Here is an 18,324-nt window from a genome sequence, read left to right on the forward strand (position 1 = left end):
CCTGTTTGTCCTGCAAGCAAACATTGGTGTTGTTGTTGCATCCTTCATTCCCTCTCCTCTGCCTCAGCTTGGTGGACATCCTCCGTCTCATGTCTCTCGTCGACATTGGCTTCCTGTCATGAAACTCCGCGGCGAACAAATAAGTGCCAAACATGGCAGATCTCAATGTCAAGGTTGGACAAAAGGTCGAGACTCAAGACGGCAAGCAAGGCACCGTCCGCTACATCGGGCAGATACATGTTGCCTCGGGGGAATGGTTAGGCCTCGAACTAGCCGATGACACTGGCAAGAACGATGGTTCCGTGAAAGGGGAGCGATATTTCAACTGCGCTCCAGGACATGGCATCTTCGTCCGCAAGGAGTCGGCTGTCAGGATCCTCAGCCAGCCAGTTGCCAGTGCAAAGGCCAACGGAATATCGACTTCCAGTGGACCCGCAACGAAGCCGAGACCCTCGAGCATAGCTGCTGCGGACGTGGCAAGAAAGAGGCAGAGTTTGATGAGCGCCGGCTCCGCAACTACAACAGGCTCAAGGTCGATGAGGGTATCTGTAAGCCAAAACACCGTATGCCTGTAATTCCCACTAACTCCTTGTTGCCAGTCTCCGATCAAATCTCCTACGAAGCCTGCCCCATCCTCTGCTACTTCGTCCGCCTCTACCCCAAGAACGGGCACTCCAGCAACTACAGCGCGAACGTCCGATTCCAGTACGAAATCGAGGCTGAGTTTGGCCGGGAAATCTACAATGGCCCCGCCGGCTTCAGTACATAGGCCGAACGCCTCAGCAAGTAGGCAGTCAATAGGAGGTCCTGTCAAAACCCCAGCGACCAGACCTTCTTCGATGCAACCACGCTCTTCCATGGCCGCTTCTCGGTTGTCCATAAATCCCAAAGCTCCTCCTCGGCCTGAGAAAACCGAGCCTGTTGCCGAGAGCATTGGCGCGAAACAAGCACCCCCGGTTGTGGAAGAACAACCGGCACCGACTCCTTCACCGGATGCTGAAGACGCTGAAGATCAAGAGCCATCAAGCATCGAAGCACGAACCTCAGTAACTGCCACCTCCCGATCACAGCCACCGGCTGGTTCACGGAATGGGTTCAGTTCTACTACTGAAGACAGATCGCGACAGGCACAAGTCATTAAAGCGCTGGAAACGAAAGTTCGGACATTGCAGAAGCAGAGGCAGGAGGACCAAGCTCAAATACAAAGTGTACAGGAACTCCAAAGCCAAGCGACACGCTACGAAGGAATCATCCAGACTTTGCAGAAAAGACTCAAAACCAACCAGCAAGAAATTCAAGAACTCAAAGCCAAATATGAGGACGCAGAGGCTCGTGCTACTCAAGTGCCAGACCGTGGTGCCGAACACGACTCAGAACTAGAGCTTGCGACACTTGACAAGGAGATGGCCGAAGAGCGTGCTGACATGTTTGAGAGTGAACTGGAGGCATTGAAGCTCAAGCACGAGGAGTTGGAGCTGGAAGCCGAAATTCTGAGAGAGGAGAACCGGGAGTTGGCTTCAATCATGAGCCCTGAAGAGAAGGCAAGTGCAGGCTGGCTTCAGATGGAACGAGAGACGGAGAGGTTACGCCAGGCACTGGTCATGCTCAGGGACGTGACACAGCAAAACGAGGGCGACTTGAGGAACGAAATCAAGGAGCTCCATGAAACCATAGATGAGCTCGGCCAGACAGCTTCGAAGTATGACGAGGTTGCGGCGAAGCTCAGCCGGGCGGAAGAAACAAACCAGCACCTCCGAGAACAGCTGGAGGCTGCGGAGGCGAACGACGAAATCTTGGATACCCTAGGCCAAGAACGTGACCAGAATCGAAACTTGATCGAACAGTTGAAGAGACAGGTTCAGGATCTCGAGGAACACATCCAAGTGGCGGACGAGCTCGAGGCATTCCACGTGGAAGAAGAGAAGCGTTTGCATTATCAGTTGGATGAAAGCGAAGCCATGCTGCACGACAGACATCGACAAGCTGCCGAGCAGGAAAAGACAATCGAAGACATGGAATATACACTAACAAAATTCCGGGATGTCGTGCAGGGTCTTCAGAGTGATATCGACGAACTCCGGCGTTCACGCGAGATTAGTGAACTCGAGGCGAATGAGATGAGCAGCAAGTCCAGAGCGATGATGGATCTCAACCTCAAGTTACAGAACTCGGCCGCAAAAAGTCAATTGAAGGCCATCGACCTCGAGCTTGGTAAGATGCGCGCTGAGCAAGCTAGTTTACATCTGGAAATCGTACAGCACTTCGTCCCAGACACCTTTGACGTCGACAAGAAACCGATCTTGGCTCTTTTGTGTTTCAAAAGAATCCGGTCTAAGGCACAGTTGTGCAAAGTCATCCTGGCGGATCGAATGCGTGATAGGGCAGAGTTGCATGAGAATCCCATGGCAGTGTTTGCCGTTATGGAGAGGTTGAGCCTCATTTTAAATCTCTGTGAGCGGTTCGTGCAACACCTGTCGACATGTTCAACAGACGACTTCATGCGATACGCTGGTGCCCCGTTTGAGCTAGAGCCTGTGGAGCAGGCAATGACCAGCTGGGTGGAGGCGTTGCGCCGCGATGAACTCGGTCATGAAGGTGCCGAGTATCTCCAACGCATGGCTGATATTTTGGTCGACATGTCTGAGAAGTTTGTCCCTGACACGCACGAAACTAAAGCAATGGAGATGAACTCATCGATCTCGATGATTGAGAACTACACAGATAACATTGCCAGTCGAGCACAGATTTTGAGCAAAGCAGTGCAAGCCAAGCTAGGGGCGCCGAACGATGGCGACGAAGAGTCGATACTGTTCGAAAAGAAAATGGACCAGCTTGGTATCAAAGCTCGAACGATCAAATATGTTTCTGGCAAGGTTATGCATGCAATCAGCGATCTCTGGGCACGCTCAATGTGCCTGGGCGAGGCTATGTGGAGTAAATTCGTTGAAGCTGAGTTGTGCGCCGAAGCACTGTCTCACTTGACCCAAAGAGTTGGGGAATCCGTGTTCGAGGAACTCAACAAGATGGAGATGGATGAAGCACTCTCATACTCGAAAATTATCACGCTTATGACCGCGGTCGCATCTGGAGAGCAACAACAGAATGAGCCACAAGGAGCTTGCCCTGATGATGTCTTCGAGATTCTGTTGAAGCAATTACAGGTCCTGCAAGGGAAGATCGATGACTTGAATGCGAAGTCTGCAGATATATCTTGCGCTATTGAGTTCGAGAAATTGCCTGCGCCCTGGACGGCTCGCGCTCGTGAAGTCAAGGCACAAAAGGCTTTGTCACAAGACCTGCAGGAGGAGATGAGTCGCTTGAAATTGAAAATCCAAGAACAGACCATCAGGATCAGTGAAAAAGACAAAGAACTTGAAGAGCAGCAAGTCAAGGTCGAATTACTAGAATCGAGAGCCAAGGAGACCAAGGCCAAGGATGAAGGGGTGAAAGAAATGAAAGAAGAGATCACCAGGCTTCGCGCAGAGAATGCGGCGGCTATTGAAAACGTCCAGCGGCTTGAGACGGAATACCAGACGCTCCTCGAGTCCCAGGAGAGTCAAAAGATGGAGCTCGAGGCAATCAAACATAAGGGAATGGCAGACGGACAAGGCCTGCCACTTGGGCCTGCAGACGAGTCGGCGACGCTGCGTCTAAAAGCGGAGGTTGATCAACTCAAGCTGGAGATTATCAGTCTGCAAGCAGCAATACGCTTCCTGAAGTCCGAGAATCGACGACTCATGGTACCTGTTGGCGATTTGGCACAAAAAGCTGTCGAGCATGAATGGCTTGATCCCAACCATCTCAAGGGACCTTCAAACAAGGACGCCAGGACTCAACAACTGCGTGCCGGTTCGAAGGAGGTGTTTGCGAGCTTGATGGACATGGCCAAGACAGCAAAGCCTGTCAGACTCAAGCGATCTACTACTACCACTCAAGATAACACTGGGAAGACGTCGTACTGGCGAGCACGCACAGATACCACATTGTACCAAGTGCTCCAGCGGAGAGAGGAACTGGAGCGATGGAATGAAATGAAGGATGACTTGCTTAGGAGAGCGAGGATCGTGGCTCAGTCGGGCTATATCCTCAAGCCAAAAGCGCCGACACCGAAATACCGTCCAGCTTCTAAAGTTGGCGTCTTCAAGGTGGCCGATACGGAAGATGCAAACCCGGAGTTTGGGGTGCGAGTTGATGGGATCTGTATAGTATGACGAGAAGGTCTATTTTCGTGGCTGGGGCCATTAAGCAGCATGCCCCTTTGTGAATGTAATTAACAAGGCTGCTAGTCAGTCTCTTGAGAATATCATTTACTCGATACTCCCGATGTGATCTCGGCATTTCCCTTACAGGTCGTCTACAATTCTGAAAGAGGCAACGGCGAGCGAGGATGAACTATTGAGAGTCAGGTAGCCTCGAGCATCAGCCAACGTCTTATTTCAATTGAAAAAGTGTGGCGCGCAGAGCGCATTGACTAGTTCCGAAGACCGATAGACCCTGATCAGACACTGAGTTACCAGGATGAGACTAAGAAATGTCTATGATGACGATACACGGAAATAATGCGGGTTTGTTTAATTTAGGTGACGAGTGTAGACTGACTGTTCTGGGGCTGGGGCTTATGGCGAGGGTACAGTGAGCGAATATGTACCTCGTACGGGACAATTGACTCAGTACCGAGTACAGTTCTCCGTAGGTGCCGCCTGAGTATTATATGATTACCACAGAATTATGGATGCCTTTGTGTTCTGGGTTGCTAATGAGTGGCGGCCGCGAAGCCGACTGCGATAGATTCGACGCCGTTGTTTCTATAGCCGCGGTCGTCCTAGTCGGTTGGCTCTCGCTTTCCCGATCTTTTGTCCTCTTCCCCAGAATTTGTCGTCGCGTAGTCGTGTGACTGGAGGAAGTGTACCTCGTACGGGGTCGACGGAACCATAGAAGCGCCTCCTCTGTGAAGTATTGTCCCTGTATATTCCCCTCCTTTTTTGCTTTCATTTCTTCCATGTGTCACACCTTGCTTGGCACTCGAGCCATGTTTTTGGATTGCTGGTTGCGGAAGGTAGGTTTCGAAAAGCTTAGGACCCTTGTTTGGGAGGATTGGCATGGATGAGATGAGAGGTCGATCGCGGAGTGGGCAAAGGTCGAGGGATAGGCCAAGTGTGGCTGTGTAAGTTAGTGCAATGATGCTGAGTGATGTGATGGGTTGACGGTCAATTGCGGGTGGGGAGCAGACCTTCTTGTCCTTCGCATCACAAACGTATCGCAGTTCCTTCTCTCACCACGCACCGAATTTCCATCTCGGAGTTGTAGCTTGACCATCTGCTTCTTCCCCCTCCCCGCCACAGTTCACTTGTACCCGCCCATCCCTACCGAACAGCAAAATCTCTCGTCCGCTGCGCCTTAACCTTCGCCAAGCAGACTTGGCGGATACATCAGAAGGAGACAAAGAGGCATCAAAGCTTCCTGCATCGTTTCCCACGAGGGCCGTCATCTGGCTCAGGAGCTCCTTTCTCCTCTGTTTGCCCCCGCTACAAGCCACTGCTTTGACAGGGCCTTTTTCTTTTCTGCTCAGCGCTGTCTTGGTGGTAGACAATTCCTGCCCCCAGGATATCGAATGGGTACGTGCATGTGCTATATTACACCAGCTCCCTTCCCACCGCAGCACATACCTTCCCATGTCTGGTATTTCCTCCCGTTGCTTTGATCGCATTCACCCTTCCGCACCAGAAAACCCAGTAAAGTATTGGCTGACTTGGAATTGTCGCCTGCTATGGCGGCGTTGCGCAAGACATCTATAGCTGCGAGCACTCTCCGCAAGAAATTCGCCCAAACCGCGCATCCTTCCCGCGACGACATCCTTAACATGCCTGAAGACGGCGGCCTCAACGGCCGCGCTGACCCCAACGAAAGAACCGGTCTCCTTTCGCGAATCACTACCACCGACTCAGGGACACCATTTCACAAACATGAGAACGTCTGGATCAAATACCCTTTCCTGGTGCTACACTTGACCTGGGAGATTCTCAAGACCAACTACGTCAATGTTTTGTTGGTGTTTGTGCCCGTGGGCATCCTGGCGGGTGTGTTGAACTGGGCGCCGTCGCTTCAGTTCATTTTCAATTTCATTGCCATCATCCCTCTGGCATCCCTCCTCGCCTTCGCCACGGAAGAGCTGGCTATTCCTTTGGGACAGACAATTGGAGGACTTCTCAATGCGACTTTCGGAAATGCCGTCGAACTGATCGTAAGCATACACGATAACATGAAAATTCGCGACAGGTGCTAATGCTGGAAACAGGTGAGCATCATTGCTCTTCAAAAGAACGAGATCCGCATTGTCCAAGCTAGCATGCTGGGCAGTATCTTGTCCAACATCCTCCTCGTCCTGGGATGCTGCTTTTTCGTTGGCGGCCTGAGGTATCCCGAACAGAGCTTCAACTCGACTGTGGCATCGACCATGTCGTCGCTCATGACGGTTGCCACCTCATCACTGATCATCCCCGCCACCTTGTACGCTGTCATGTCCAACAACAAGGCACAAGATGATAACATCATGATTCTGTCGCGCGGCACGTCGATCATTCTGCTGCTCATCTACGTGGCCTACCTGTACTTCCAGCTCAAATCGCATGCCAACCTTTTTGACGATTCCGAAGCGCAAGAACAAGAGGGCGAGGAACCCCAGCTTTTGGGACCTTGGGCGGCAGGTATTGTTTTGGTGCTCATCACCCTCCTTGTCGCTATCTGCGCCGAATATTTGGTCGACAGCATTGACGCTATCGTGGAAGAAGCGCATATTAGCAAGACCTTCATCGGTCTGATTCTGATCCCCATTGTTGGAAACGCGGCCGAGCATGTCACGGCTGTGATAGTTGCGTGGAAGAACAAGATGGACCTGGCTATTGGAGTTGCCATTGGCTCCAGTCTACAGATTGCCATCTTTGTCACCCCTTTTCTGGTCGTTTTGGGCTGGATCATGGACAGACCCATGACGCTGCACTTTGAGACCTTTGAGACTGTAAGCTTCTTCTTGGCTTCACTGGTCGTGGTCCTCCTGATCCAGGATGGAAAGTCCAACTACCTTGAAGGGTTACTCTGCCTGGGCATGTATTTCATCATTGCTTTGGCCTTTTACGTCTTGCCGGACGATGCGGGCACCGGCCTCAACTTGGGGAAGCTCTTCGGAGGCAGTGGTGGTGCGTGAAAAATGTTCGACGCAAGGAATCTCCAAGTGTGAGATTGGAAGAGGAGGATACTCCGACCCTCGTGCTCAATTTCTTTTCTATATTGTATTTTCATTTGTCGAAAGCTTTTTCTACAGCTTGTCGCAAAAGGTCGTGGGTTGAGTGTGAACAGAGCAACAGCAAAAGAGCGAAAAAGAACGGTCGTCATATTCGTTTCTCTTCGGGTTTGCCCCAGCAAGTATCCGCTAAACAACAGGGAATGATCAGATGGCGTTGGATGGAATGGACACAAGTCAATGCTCCTCTCGACTTGGTGGTGCTCGCGATACCCAGGTTTACCCCAAAATTTATTAGGTTCGGCTTTCGGGAGTGGAGGGACTCAGCGTTTCATATGTAGATGGAATAGCTTGAAATCATCACAGAATGATCAATAAAAACTTGAGAAACATAGTTGTGCATTCTGCTCCGTTGATTTATCAAGCTGTGTCGATCTAGACAAAACGCGGAGCATCATGTGATTTAGTAAAGCGGCAACTAGAGATGATCAAAAGGGGAAACTGCCCTTGGCTGCGGATTGAGCTTCCACCTCCGCTCCAGGAACATTGATCTCAGAACAGCCTCTCCAAAACTCTGAATCATCGTCTCAGACGCATTTCACGCAATAGCAAAATGCCGCCTCGACTATCCCTCTTAACGGCCCGATCGGTGCCATTCAGGACAAGGCCCACAGTTCCGCAGAAAAGATTTGCTCCTGCTCCCAGTCTGCAGCATCGCGCAGCCAGCGATGATGCAACGTCCAAGAACCAGTCTCCCAAAACAACGCCACTTCATCCGCAGGCAAAAGGTCCCACCATGGACCAGCTGCCTCATGTGACGGAAGAAGCAGTCGCAGTTGACAAGGCGATGGGGAACACGCCTCCAGATGTGGAACAGGGGACGCCGGTGCAGGAGGTAGGTGGCAGACGCTCGCCCATATACATTGCTTGAGTTACCATGCAGTACAATTATGGGTTTTAGATATGGCGGTGGCTGACCATGTCGGTGGTGCAGATCCTAAAGCGCGACAAAGACGCTCAAGACAAAGCGCCTCGAATCATGAAACAAGAGCTGCAGTCGGAGTCGAACAGCAGCAATAACAAGTCACCTTCGGGCACCCGCTCTTTTTCAACCGCTGCCAGGAGGAATGCCGCGGAGATGGAGATGGTGTCGAGCTTGGGAGGATCAGGGGATCATTTGGTGCAGTTCCAGGACACAAGAGTCGTCGGCCTAGAGTATCCGGATGCCGGCTTCGGTCACAAGTTTGGGCTGCCAGATCTGAAGCCGCTGGGCAAAGCGGTGAATTTCAAGAGAAGATATGATCCGGTGGTGGAGCAGGTGACGAGAAGTCTGATGAGGGACGGCAAATTGAGTCGTGCGCAGAAGGTAAGCGTTACTCTGTTGTCCTTGTCCCCGACTCAAAGATGTGCTAAAGGGTTTTGAACACAGAATATGCAATTCATCCTTGACGCGCTTCGAACCTCGTCAGCGCCTCCGACCAACAAGGACCTCATCAGTCCTTTGCCCCTGCAATCTCTTCCCCTATCTCCCGTCGCTTATCTCACAGCTATAATCGACTCTGTTGCTCCTCTCGTCAAGATTCGCCAGCAAAGAGGTCTACTGGGTGGTGGCGCTTCCATGCCGATTCCCGTTCCCCTACGCCTCCGTCAGCGGAGAAGGAAGGCTATTCAATGGATATTAACCGCCGCGGAGGGGAGAAGGGAAGACAAGCTGGCGGAACGAGTCGCCAAGGAACTGCTGGGGGTTGCGGAAGGGAGGAGCTCTGCGTGGGAGAAGCGGGCAAGGATCCACAAATTGGCAATCAGTGCAAGGGCGAATGTGAAGATTGCGGCAAGTGGGAGGAGGACGAGGACGAAGGCTATTAGAGGGAAGTGATTATGATCTACAGACTTGACCATGTGCTGGTCTCCTTCAGCACACGCGCACACGCGCGCACACCAAGGGAAAAAAAAAACGAAAAAAAACCAACGAGCAAAAACTTAGTCATGAAGCAGCTCAACTCTGGTTCATGATAAGTGAAACTCGCCCTTTCGGGTTGGTTTTTTTCGTCCGGTTATACTACGAATTCTATAAGTTGAGATCGGAGGAAGGAGGGGGGAGGGAGGGAGGGGGGGTCGGGGGTTCGAATCGAGGACCTGCTGCCTGCTAACCCGATGTTAGTTTGACCTGACAGATCCCAGATTTGTGAGTGGCGTGATCGAAGTGAGGCTCGAATCTGAGGTCCTGTTGTCGACCTAGTTCGGGTGCTAGATCCAACTGCGACAGGACCCTCAGATACTCGGGAGGTTAGTGGGGTTCGATTTCGCCCTTTGTCGTGGGAAAGGGGGTCTTTGTGTGACAGAATTTGGGGAGAGAAAACTTATAAAGGGTTGAATTTTTGGTGGTATTGTGGAGCTTCACATGGCATGGTCACATGGGTGTGGGTGGTTGGTGGTGTTGTTGTTTGGACCGCACCCTGCTGGTGGTGGCGGTGGTGGCGGTGGTGAATTGGTGAATTGGTGAGTGGTGGGCGCGAAGCTAAGAGATTCACAGAGAGAGTCACAGAGACAGGGAGAAAGAGGTTTGTATACCGAGGACCGTGTACACCACACACTACACACATGTATCTACGCACATTCACGCATACGCATACACACAGCGTGGAGGAGAGGGAAACGATTCCCCCTTTTTGGCTCCAATAGTGGGCGCCATGTTGAGATATTATTTCATGTATTATATATAACTGAATCAAAAGTTTTGGATTTCAGGTTTCAGGTTTCGAGTTATGCAGTCTCAAATATTTTGTTCGCTCTACCGAGTCTTATATGTGTTTCTCTCCCGATACTCACGTCCTCTTGTGCGGTGCGGAAACAAGTAAGTCCCCTTTAATTGTTGACGGCTTCGCAAGAAAAAAGAGTCCTGTGTGATTGGGAGACGCAGGATCTCGACTCTCAGCGTGGCGTCTTTTCCGCCCATGAACATCTCTTCAGATAGAGGAGTGTTTGCTTTGCAGCGACATACTCCATGTGGCTCGAATCTCGGATGACCACAAAATGTATCGTCCTCGTCCTCCTTCCTCGCCTTCAACCTTCATCCTTCAAACTACCGGTAGTTGACAATTCTCCCCCTCTCTCTATCAACCTTTAACGACATGACCAACACGATTCTGCCGTCGCCAAGCACCGGGGAGCATTCGTGCAATCCTCACCGTTCCTGAGAGTCTGCTCCCCTTGCCGTTCACCGGGTCGTCGCCAACAGTCCCTGGGCCAACTTCTGCTTGACCTGTCCCAAGCTCTCGTCAGATGCATGCGTCGAGGGGACCCTGCGGAAAACATCGTCCTGAAAATCCTGCGTAGGAAATAATCTTGGACAGCCCTTGACATGTTTGTGTGTTGGTGGCTGGGGGGAGGGAGATGGATGGATTGTTTTTCTGCCCCCCTTTGGATGTTCAGCCTCGTCACAGTAGGAAGAGCAAGTAGCTTTGCTGTGGTGTTGGGTCTTGGCAGTCGGCTCCACTTTACTCATCGTATCAGACACTCAGATACTCCGGCCTACGAGGATCTTGCCTCTTCTCTGCAGTGCGCTGAGCTACAAGTCACCATTGTCGTCGATAGCTCTGCTCTTCAAGTCACGGCGAGGGGGACAACGAGTATGGTATTATTCTAGTGCTCTGGGAGCTCGAATACGCTTCGAGCGAAACCGGCCCTGGGACATCCCCAATTCCTCGTTTCCCGCACGGGAATTCTACACAAACAGTTCTGCAAGCTTATCGGCGGGTACGGTGGTGAGGTCGGCATGCGAACATTGTCCTGCCTTGGTACTGTCGAGGAGTTCCTTCATTCAGGATACAGCATGTTTGAGGACGGCAACGTTCAGAGAATGAACATTCGAACTGGCACAGCGAAAAGGAGGGTTGACCAGCTGAATCCTCCCGAGGCCATTGCTGCATCCTATCCATCTTTGCAACGACTTGGCAAGGTTCTGGCAGGGGATGTGATGGTCGGGGTCTCGTTCGGCAACTTAATGACTGGTTGCCTGTGGCTTCGTGAGGTATTGCGGATTGCTATCTTTCACCCAACACGGCATCCTGAGTGTCGAGTTGTGAGTGTGCTGACATACCCGACTGGTTGAGTCACTGTTAATCGGGAAAGAGTCCTCCAGCGACATTACGAAGTGTTGGGTTCCTCCCAAGATACTAGCTCTCGGGTCAAATCTCGTCAGATATTTCCTGGGAAGAAGTGCATTTTCAAGTGAGGGCGAGGATCTCTGCTTTGAAGGTTGTACGGAAGGGGGTTGGCATTGTGGTGGAAGCATCAGCGCTTCTGCCCGTCAACAGCCTCGTGGTGCAAGTCTCGGGTGATCAGGATGGATAGGGGGAGGTCGAGGGTGTTGTCTAGGGTTGCTAGCTTGAGGCTCGGTGTCTGAGACCTTGACGCTGTTCAGTAGATCACCTCAGAGATTGATGGATGGGAGGGGGGAGGGCAGGGGCGGGAACATGACATTTCTATCTGTCGCTCTAGCATTGGAAGAGACACAAGGACAGAAACCCTTCAAGGACATTGAGTCTGATTGATGGGATACTTGTAACCGGTCCGCAAGGTGGTGGTGGTTCCAGCAAAGCCTGCGGCCTTCAAGCGAGCGCAGTCTGGTGCGTAGAAAACCTCATAACTGCAGTTTAGGTACATAGCCAGTGAGGATTTAGGCTATGGTTTAACTAGCGGTGCCTGACTAACCACTAATCTTAGGTACCAATATTTCTACTGCAGCTGCCTCTAGGCTTAGCTAGCTTAACCTCCTCCTCAGTAAATCCACTTGCAACCCTCACTCTTTACTCACACTTGGGAAGCACCTTTCCATATCTTGCGCCTTTCTTCACCTTGTCTGCTTGAACTGCATATGAGAATCTGCATCAAAACCTCATGTCCCACACTGTTGATCGGGTACCATGGCGACGACTGCATCGACTCCACAGACACCTGTCGCATGCTCTCTGTATCGGCGGACCAAGGTGAAAAGCTGCAACAATCAAACCATCTCATACCGCTTTTTGCGAACTTGAAGCCAGCAGATGCGCCATATAGGAGTCCACAGTCCCCGTACGTCCCAAGGCTCCAGAATCCGTCGAAATTGAGTCCTCAATGCCCCTCGAAAGGGACAACAGCAGCCACCAATCTCATCGCTCACTTCGGAGGATTTGCACCAGCGGCAGATCTGGATTAAAGCTTGAGATTCGACCAACTCCATACAGCGCTCGCCCGTAGTCGACCCAGCATCGTCTCTGGCATATTCCCATGAAGCCTCTCTTCCAAAGACAGAAGAGTGTACCCTGCAAGCAGTTCATGGCACAACAAATGCGAATCGCCCAACTTGCCTTTTCATCAAGCCTTGAATGTCTTTGGCTCGAGTATGCCCCAGGAACCGTTATCAAAGCCCTGGCACAGCCTGGATCGGATGAAAACGCCGTCGCTGCTAGGGGATCGCCCAGTAGAACCCCGCCAATGTATCCAACAACTTTTCAGTGGAGCTCATTGGATTGTAAGCCTCAATATATGTATGTGTCCTGTGGGGGAGACACACTGACCAAATTGCATTCCCGGGAGAAGATCCTGTGCTATATGCCTGGTATTGGCAACGAAGACCTCAGGAACTTGCTGCATGTGCCGAAACGCAGGCTATCACTCGCTGATTGTGCAAGTTTCATGGCATCTCAGTTTATATATCGGAAAGTGCCAGTACCCGCCAACAATTTTTCCGACCCATCTCGGGCTTCATCAGGGTCGTTGGCGGGCCTCTAGCAGAGGATAAACATACTTCGTGGAACAAATTGCCGGTCTCTGCAGTCCTCTTTGCCTACCCTCCCCCCCGCAAACATGCTTGGACTCGTAAGTGTTCCTCCGCCTCCAAGATTCCTGATTCAATGGGTCTCGAAGTATTCTATCGAGGCGAGCCGGACTTTATTGCCCAATCGACTGCCCAGAAGAAGTGCTAAAGCAGAAGAGGAACGGAGATACCAAAAAGACTGGCCTTGTTGAGATGCGTTGACTAGCTTTGGTAAGACTATGTCTCATCATTTCCCTGTGGCCCGCATGCCTCCATCTATCAGAGAAGATAGCACCATCAGTCCAGTGGCTGCCTTGCTAGAGACTTGCCAATGCGAATACGTGTGGTGCGTGTCCTCGATAAGGTCGATTTTCATACTGTGGCAACAAGCAGGTCGAAGGGCTCCTGGTCGGTGGTGTAAACCATCTGGTGCTATGGATATGTAGCAAGGGGTAGCATCGCTGGGAGACATGCACAGGCCCCTTACGGTCTGGGGTCAATGATATCGTCTCCACGGAGAAATCCATCTAACCCTTCAATATGGACGTTTTCAAAACCAGAGCCGTGGATTTCGACGCTCAAATTACCGGGCCTCTGCACCACTACTTTCGGCAGCAGGTATATTCTTGAAAAGCACAATCAGCTCTTGACACCCGTACGACATCTCAACAAACCCCTGGCTGAATTGCCAGAGCATCCCTGGTGAAGTCTTTGGAAGCAGCCAATATCTGTTCTCGATGTGTCACGGTTATAACATCACCAAAACTCGAAAACATCAATGTGGCCGTATGCGCAACGGCATGCTGCTTTCTCTACCAAATATAAGCTTGCGAGCTACTCGGCTCCACCCTTCCAACCCCGACAAAATGCCTAGAATCTGTTGAACAAATGGCAACGTTCTTAAGACCAATGGCTGCTGCGAACAACGCTGCTCGTCGCTTCTATGGCAACTCAATATTGCGGTTGCTCAAAAAGCCCCGCTGAACACCGAGCACTACGGCGTACTCGGTAGGCGACCAATTATGGACAGAAGAGCATGAGCGAGTCGTACCGAGTCGTCCAAAAGCCCGATTGCGTCGATCTCGGAAAGAAATCGAGGTTCGGATGGAAACCATTGACGATTTACCCGAAGTCGATGGACTGCAAGGTTTTTCGCGGGCCTGCCCACAACTCTCTGTTAGTTGCTCCATTCTCGAACCTAGCTGGGGGCCTTTTGAGATAGAATGCAAGGTACCCAGGTACAGCAGGCTTCTTACTCGGTGAGATGGCAAGTACGTACTCTGAAATTTACAGCTCATGAGGTCACTTCAACAATGGATGATCTGTCGAAGCACCAGAGCTGTGGGTATGATTGGCGGGCATCCCTCGATGTATTCCCCAGGTTTACTCCGTAGGGCGGAGCTCAACAATTCACCAATCAGAGACATTACTCGAGGGACGCGAATCTGGACCAACCAAGCGATCCGGATGCAACGGACAAATGAGTGCCCACAGCACACTAATAGCAAAAGTGTCAACTGCTGTCAGCGAGATTGGTGCAAGCCATGCAATTCCAGCTTTCCAAGGGATACTGCACAGTGACAGGACACCTTCTCGACTTCTGAATGGTTAGATCAACGAAACCTTTTGTGGCTGGTTCTCAGCGGATGCGAGAAAAAGCTGATCTTACCCAACCACATAAAGACATTGAATGATCCTGGACCAGTACAAGGATCAGAGCCCACATGTTATCCATCTTGTCTTGGCTGCAACCTCGCTTCAACTTCTTTCCTCTTCATCATTGGGATGCCGTCAATGCGGTATCCAAAGACCGCTGCATCGTCCACTCACAACAGGAGATCGACTCGCAGCTTGCATTGGAGCTGTCAGATAGAGCTCAGTTAAACCTGGTCTCACAGCTGATCGCCAGTGTCTTGCACCTTTTACGGATCTTGCTTTCCAGCCCCTTGAGATCGTAGACGCTCCCAACCTGGTGGTCTGCAAGGGTCAAAGAGGTGCAGTACTTTCAGCTTGGCTATTACGACCATTCCTGCACGTCACACCCACACCCAAGCCCCAGGATTCGACGATCCAGAGCCAGACTCTTATCTCCAACTGGCTACTAACTTAAGCTCGGAACGGTCATCCGGCATTCGCTGGACTCTTTTTCTCGCAACTCTATTGTTCTCGTCACTATCCACAACCTCCATCCCTCGCATGGCAGTTGGAAGTTATGCTTCTGACTTTCTCTCTAGGGAGGACTCTCTGTCGTTCCCAGAACCGGACATCCGACACTTGACAGGTGCACATTGGGACAAGGACAGCCGGCAAGATATGCTGAAACTTCTGTACCATCCCTCTAGCCCCGACTTTGACAGGCAATCAATTTCTCGATCTTGACCATGACCTGACAGGGTACGAGTATGTGTGAGCCTCGCCACTCCATGGTGGGCCTGGCTAATGGGATTGCCGGGACTTGGGACCGCCCTTCCGTGCCGGTGCGCGACGACGGGTTGGACCAGAATCAAAACTCTGAACAAAAAGCCTAACAGGAACGAACCAGGCGCATCGGTAGGTACGAGTTACTCATACATGGAGAGCCAAGTCCCACTGGGCCCATATCTGGGCCTGTATAGCATTAATCCAACTTCTCATGGCTCGACGGCACGAACACGCCGTATTTCCGAGTTGACAGGTCGTGCGCTCCACCCCTCCCTCCCTCATGAGGACGAACGGAGAAAGCAAACAGTCCTGAACTCTGAATCGATCCCTTGCGAACCAGGCATCCGAACCTTTCTTCCCAGTCGCCACTGGCTGGACTCGTCTGCGGTCCTTCGCTAGCCCACAACTGACATCTTGGACTTGGACTCTTCTGGTGCGAGCTTGTTCTACAGCCCTCGCCACGGATCGAAGTGGCAAGCAATTCTCCGGACCCATGAAAATATTACCAAAGCCAGGGCAACTGGGTTGTGGTGCTACAGAAAGGTACGAGTGTCGTCTATATATCGGGTGTTTGACACCCTTGGGTGCTCGGATAGGCCTACACCTTTCTCTGAGGTTACCTTTGCACGGCGACCTGCAGCACTTTCAAACATGTTGGAATCCAAGGATGCCGTCCTCGTGGCTACAAGCCTTGTGCTTGCTGTTTCCACCATCGTCTCTGTGACGATCGAGTTGGAGAGGCAATTGGCGACCGTTGGGCGGTTGACCGCCAGCAAATGTGAGTGCTTTGCAGGAAAGTTGGCGAATGATTCGAAGGCGTTGGCTGACCTCTCGCAGGGTTTTTGGTTCTGAGTGCGGTACGATGGACCCATTTCGCAGTTTCAGGCCCTCACTCATCACGGTGCAGTTCTTCGCTCTGCTGATGACCTCTATTGTCTGTGCAGGTAAGACACTAAGCAGAAGCTTTGTGGTTGTCATACTGATATGTGCTTCAGCCGCGGCCAAAGGGCTTGGAGCTTCCATCACTCCTGTCGAGTTCCTAACCAGAGAAACTCTGCAAAAAGTCAGTCTCCACCTTTCCCAACGCTGTTCTGTCTGTAACGACTGCTGACGCCAAAATAGCTCATCGTTGCAGCCCTTCCCCCCTATTTCCTGTGCAACATGTTCGTCAAACACGCATGGTTGACGTTCTACTACGGCCTGGCACAGACTCGTGCCCAGAGATATTTTATCCACTTGATGCAGTTTTCTGCCTTTACCTTTGGCCTCAGTTCTGTGTTCGTCATATTGCTGCAATGCATCCCATTGAGCTACGCCTGGCGTCAATACCAAGATCCGACTGGCGAGCTCGAGAAGGGGAAGTGCATCAACTTGTTATCCTACTTCTATTTCAATGCCAGCTTCATGATTGCCAATGATGTGGTCATGTACTTGATACCGATGGTATTGCTGTGGAAGGTCGAAACACTTCGTGAACACCGGTGGAGCCTATATGCGTTGTTCGCTGTCTGTTTCGTGTATGTGGTAACGCTCTCGTTTCCAGGGAACTCCATTGCTAACACTTGACTTCAGTGTCATCTTGGCTAGCATCTTTCGACTCGTCGCCGTCTACGAAATTGATACTTCGCCCAACAGGATCTCAGGTATGCTCTCCTCGCATCCCTTCTCACCCTTTCACATAGGGTCTATATCACCGCAAGCTTGCTAACATGCCATGTCAACTTACAGAAAACTACGCTCTGGTCTTCATCTGGGCGGGCGTGGAAAACCACATCGGCATCTGCGCCGCCTGTGCGGGTGCACTCAAGGCGAGAGTGTGCATGACTTATCGAAGAGTCAAGATGCTTTCCGTCGACCTGCGCAACAAGTCGTGGCTTGCATCCGCGTCGGCACCTGGTTCCGCATCGACATCGACGGGCTCACGAACAGACACTGCTACTCGAAGCCAGATCACAGAGGAGCGAACCCTCTACGAGCGGACGAGCAGTCTACCGTCGTTGCACTTGGCTGGACCCATCTCGTTCGACAAAGGGCCCAGAGGCACAGTCACGGAGCTGGTCGACATCCGACAGCCCAAGTCGGCATGTTCCTCGGCCTCACATTCGCGAGCGACGTCTGAGGACAGTCAGACTTCAACGCTTCAACAAAAGTAAGCAACAAGAGTTCCGCGGTCGGGGCCACAAGTGGATGTCAAGCACTGGTCTTCTTGGGTGATGCTGGTAATGCGGATTGGTCACACTTGTCCGCAGCAGTATCTTCCATTCCCATCCTGTGGTACCTCAACCCCTGCTCCGCCAGAAAAAAAAAAGGGTGAACAAGTTTAACGGCCTGACTGACGACGGCTGTTACTGATACTATTACGAAAATGAGAAACAATATCAACGAAAAGTCGAATGCAAGGTGTTTATGACTAATGTATGTGGCTACGAGGGTTGGGTTGGATTGAGAGGCATTTCTGAATGAATGATTCGAACGGATGGCAAAATGTCAAATGGGACTTGAAGGGCAATGGTTTGGCGTCCTGCTCTTCCACGGGTCGGTCATGGAGTGGTCTGGTGTTGATGATGATGATGGCGACGGTGATGGAGTTACGATCACGGCTATTGCCATGGCTATGGCTGCCACTTACCTATACCTCAAGGCGAAGACCGGGGTGGCATTGGATTTGATCAGCTAGCGATCATGTACTCTGGAGATATTGGGATAGTACCACAGTAGCCGGGAAGTGTGCCAGTCACTCGTACGTAGGATGTTACTTTACATCTCGTCTGTCCCTACCGATGTGGCAGCGGCAGCGACAGCGACGTGTTTTAATGAACGATATTCGACCTGTACTCTATCCCGTCCCCATCCCTAATCCCCGACC

At 51.5% G+C, this 18,324-nt stretch overlaps 4 protein-coding genes across 4 annotated transcripts; all 4 read left to right on the top strand.

Annotated features, from left to right (window-relative positions):
• Positions 1-152: 152 nt before the first annotated feature.
• On the top strand, positions 153-4,211 carry AYO21_07189 (hypothetical protein; the record flags this gene model as incomplete). Its single annotated transcript, XM_022657146.1, has 4 exons — positions 153-368; positions 428-548; positions 600-761; positions 823-4,211. 4 exons carry the CDS (start codon positions 153-155, stop codon positions 4,209-4,211), a joined length of 3,888 nt encoding a protein of 1,295 aa, XP_022510481.1.
• Positions 4,212-5,767: 1,556 nt separating this feature from the next.
• Positions 5,768-7,201, top strand: AYO21_07190 (calcium/proton exchanger; the record flags this gene model as incomplete). Its single annotated transcript, XM_022657147.1, has 2 exons — positions 5,768-6,241; positions 6,296-7,201. 2 exons carry the CDS (start codon positions 5,768-5,770, stop codon positions 7,199-7,201), a joined length of 1,380 nt encoding a protein of 459 aa, XP_022510482.1.
• Positions 7,202-7,850: 649 nt separating this feature from the next.
• AYO21_07191 (hypothetical protein) lies at positions 7,851-9,113 on the top strand (the record flags this gene model as incomplete). Its single annotated transcript, XM_022657148.1, has 3 exons — positions 7,851-8,132; positions 8,199-8,603; positions 8,667-9,113. 3 exons carry the CDS (start codon positions 7,851-7,853, stop codon positions 9,111-9,113), a joined length of 1,134 nt encoding a protein of 377 aa, XP_022510483.1.
• Positions 9,114-16,109: 6,996 nt separating this feature from the next.
• On the top strand, positions 16,110-17,611 carry AYO21_07192 (hypothetical protein; the record flags this gene model as incomplete). Its single annotated transcript, XM_022657149.1, has 7 exons — positions 16,110-16,236; positions 16,296-16,315; positions 16,366-16,402; positions 16,454-16,521; positions 16,581-16,975; positions 17,031-17,101; positions 17,187-17,611. 7 exons carry the CDS (start codon positions 16,110-16,112, stop codon positions 17,609-17,611), a joined length of 1,143 nt encoding a protein of 380 aa, XP_022510484.1.
• Between the last annotated feature and the right edge of the window lie 713 nt (positions 17,612-18,324).

The sequence above is a fragment of the Fonsecaea monophora genome (genome assembly GCF_001642475.1).
Source record: "Fonsecaea monophora strain CBS 269.37 chromosome Unknown Scaff54, whole genome shotgun sequence".
Taxonomy (NCBI): domain Eukaryota; kingdom Fungi; phylum Ascomycota; class Eurotiomycetes; order Chaetothyriales; family Herpotrichiellaceae; genus Fonsecaea; species Fonsecaea monophora.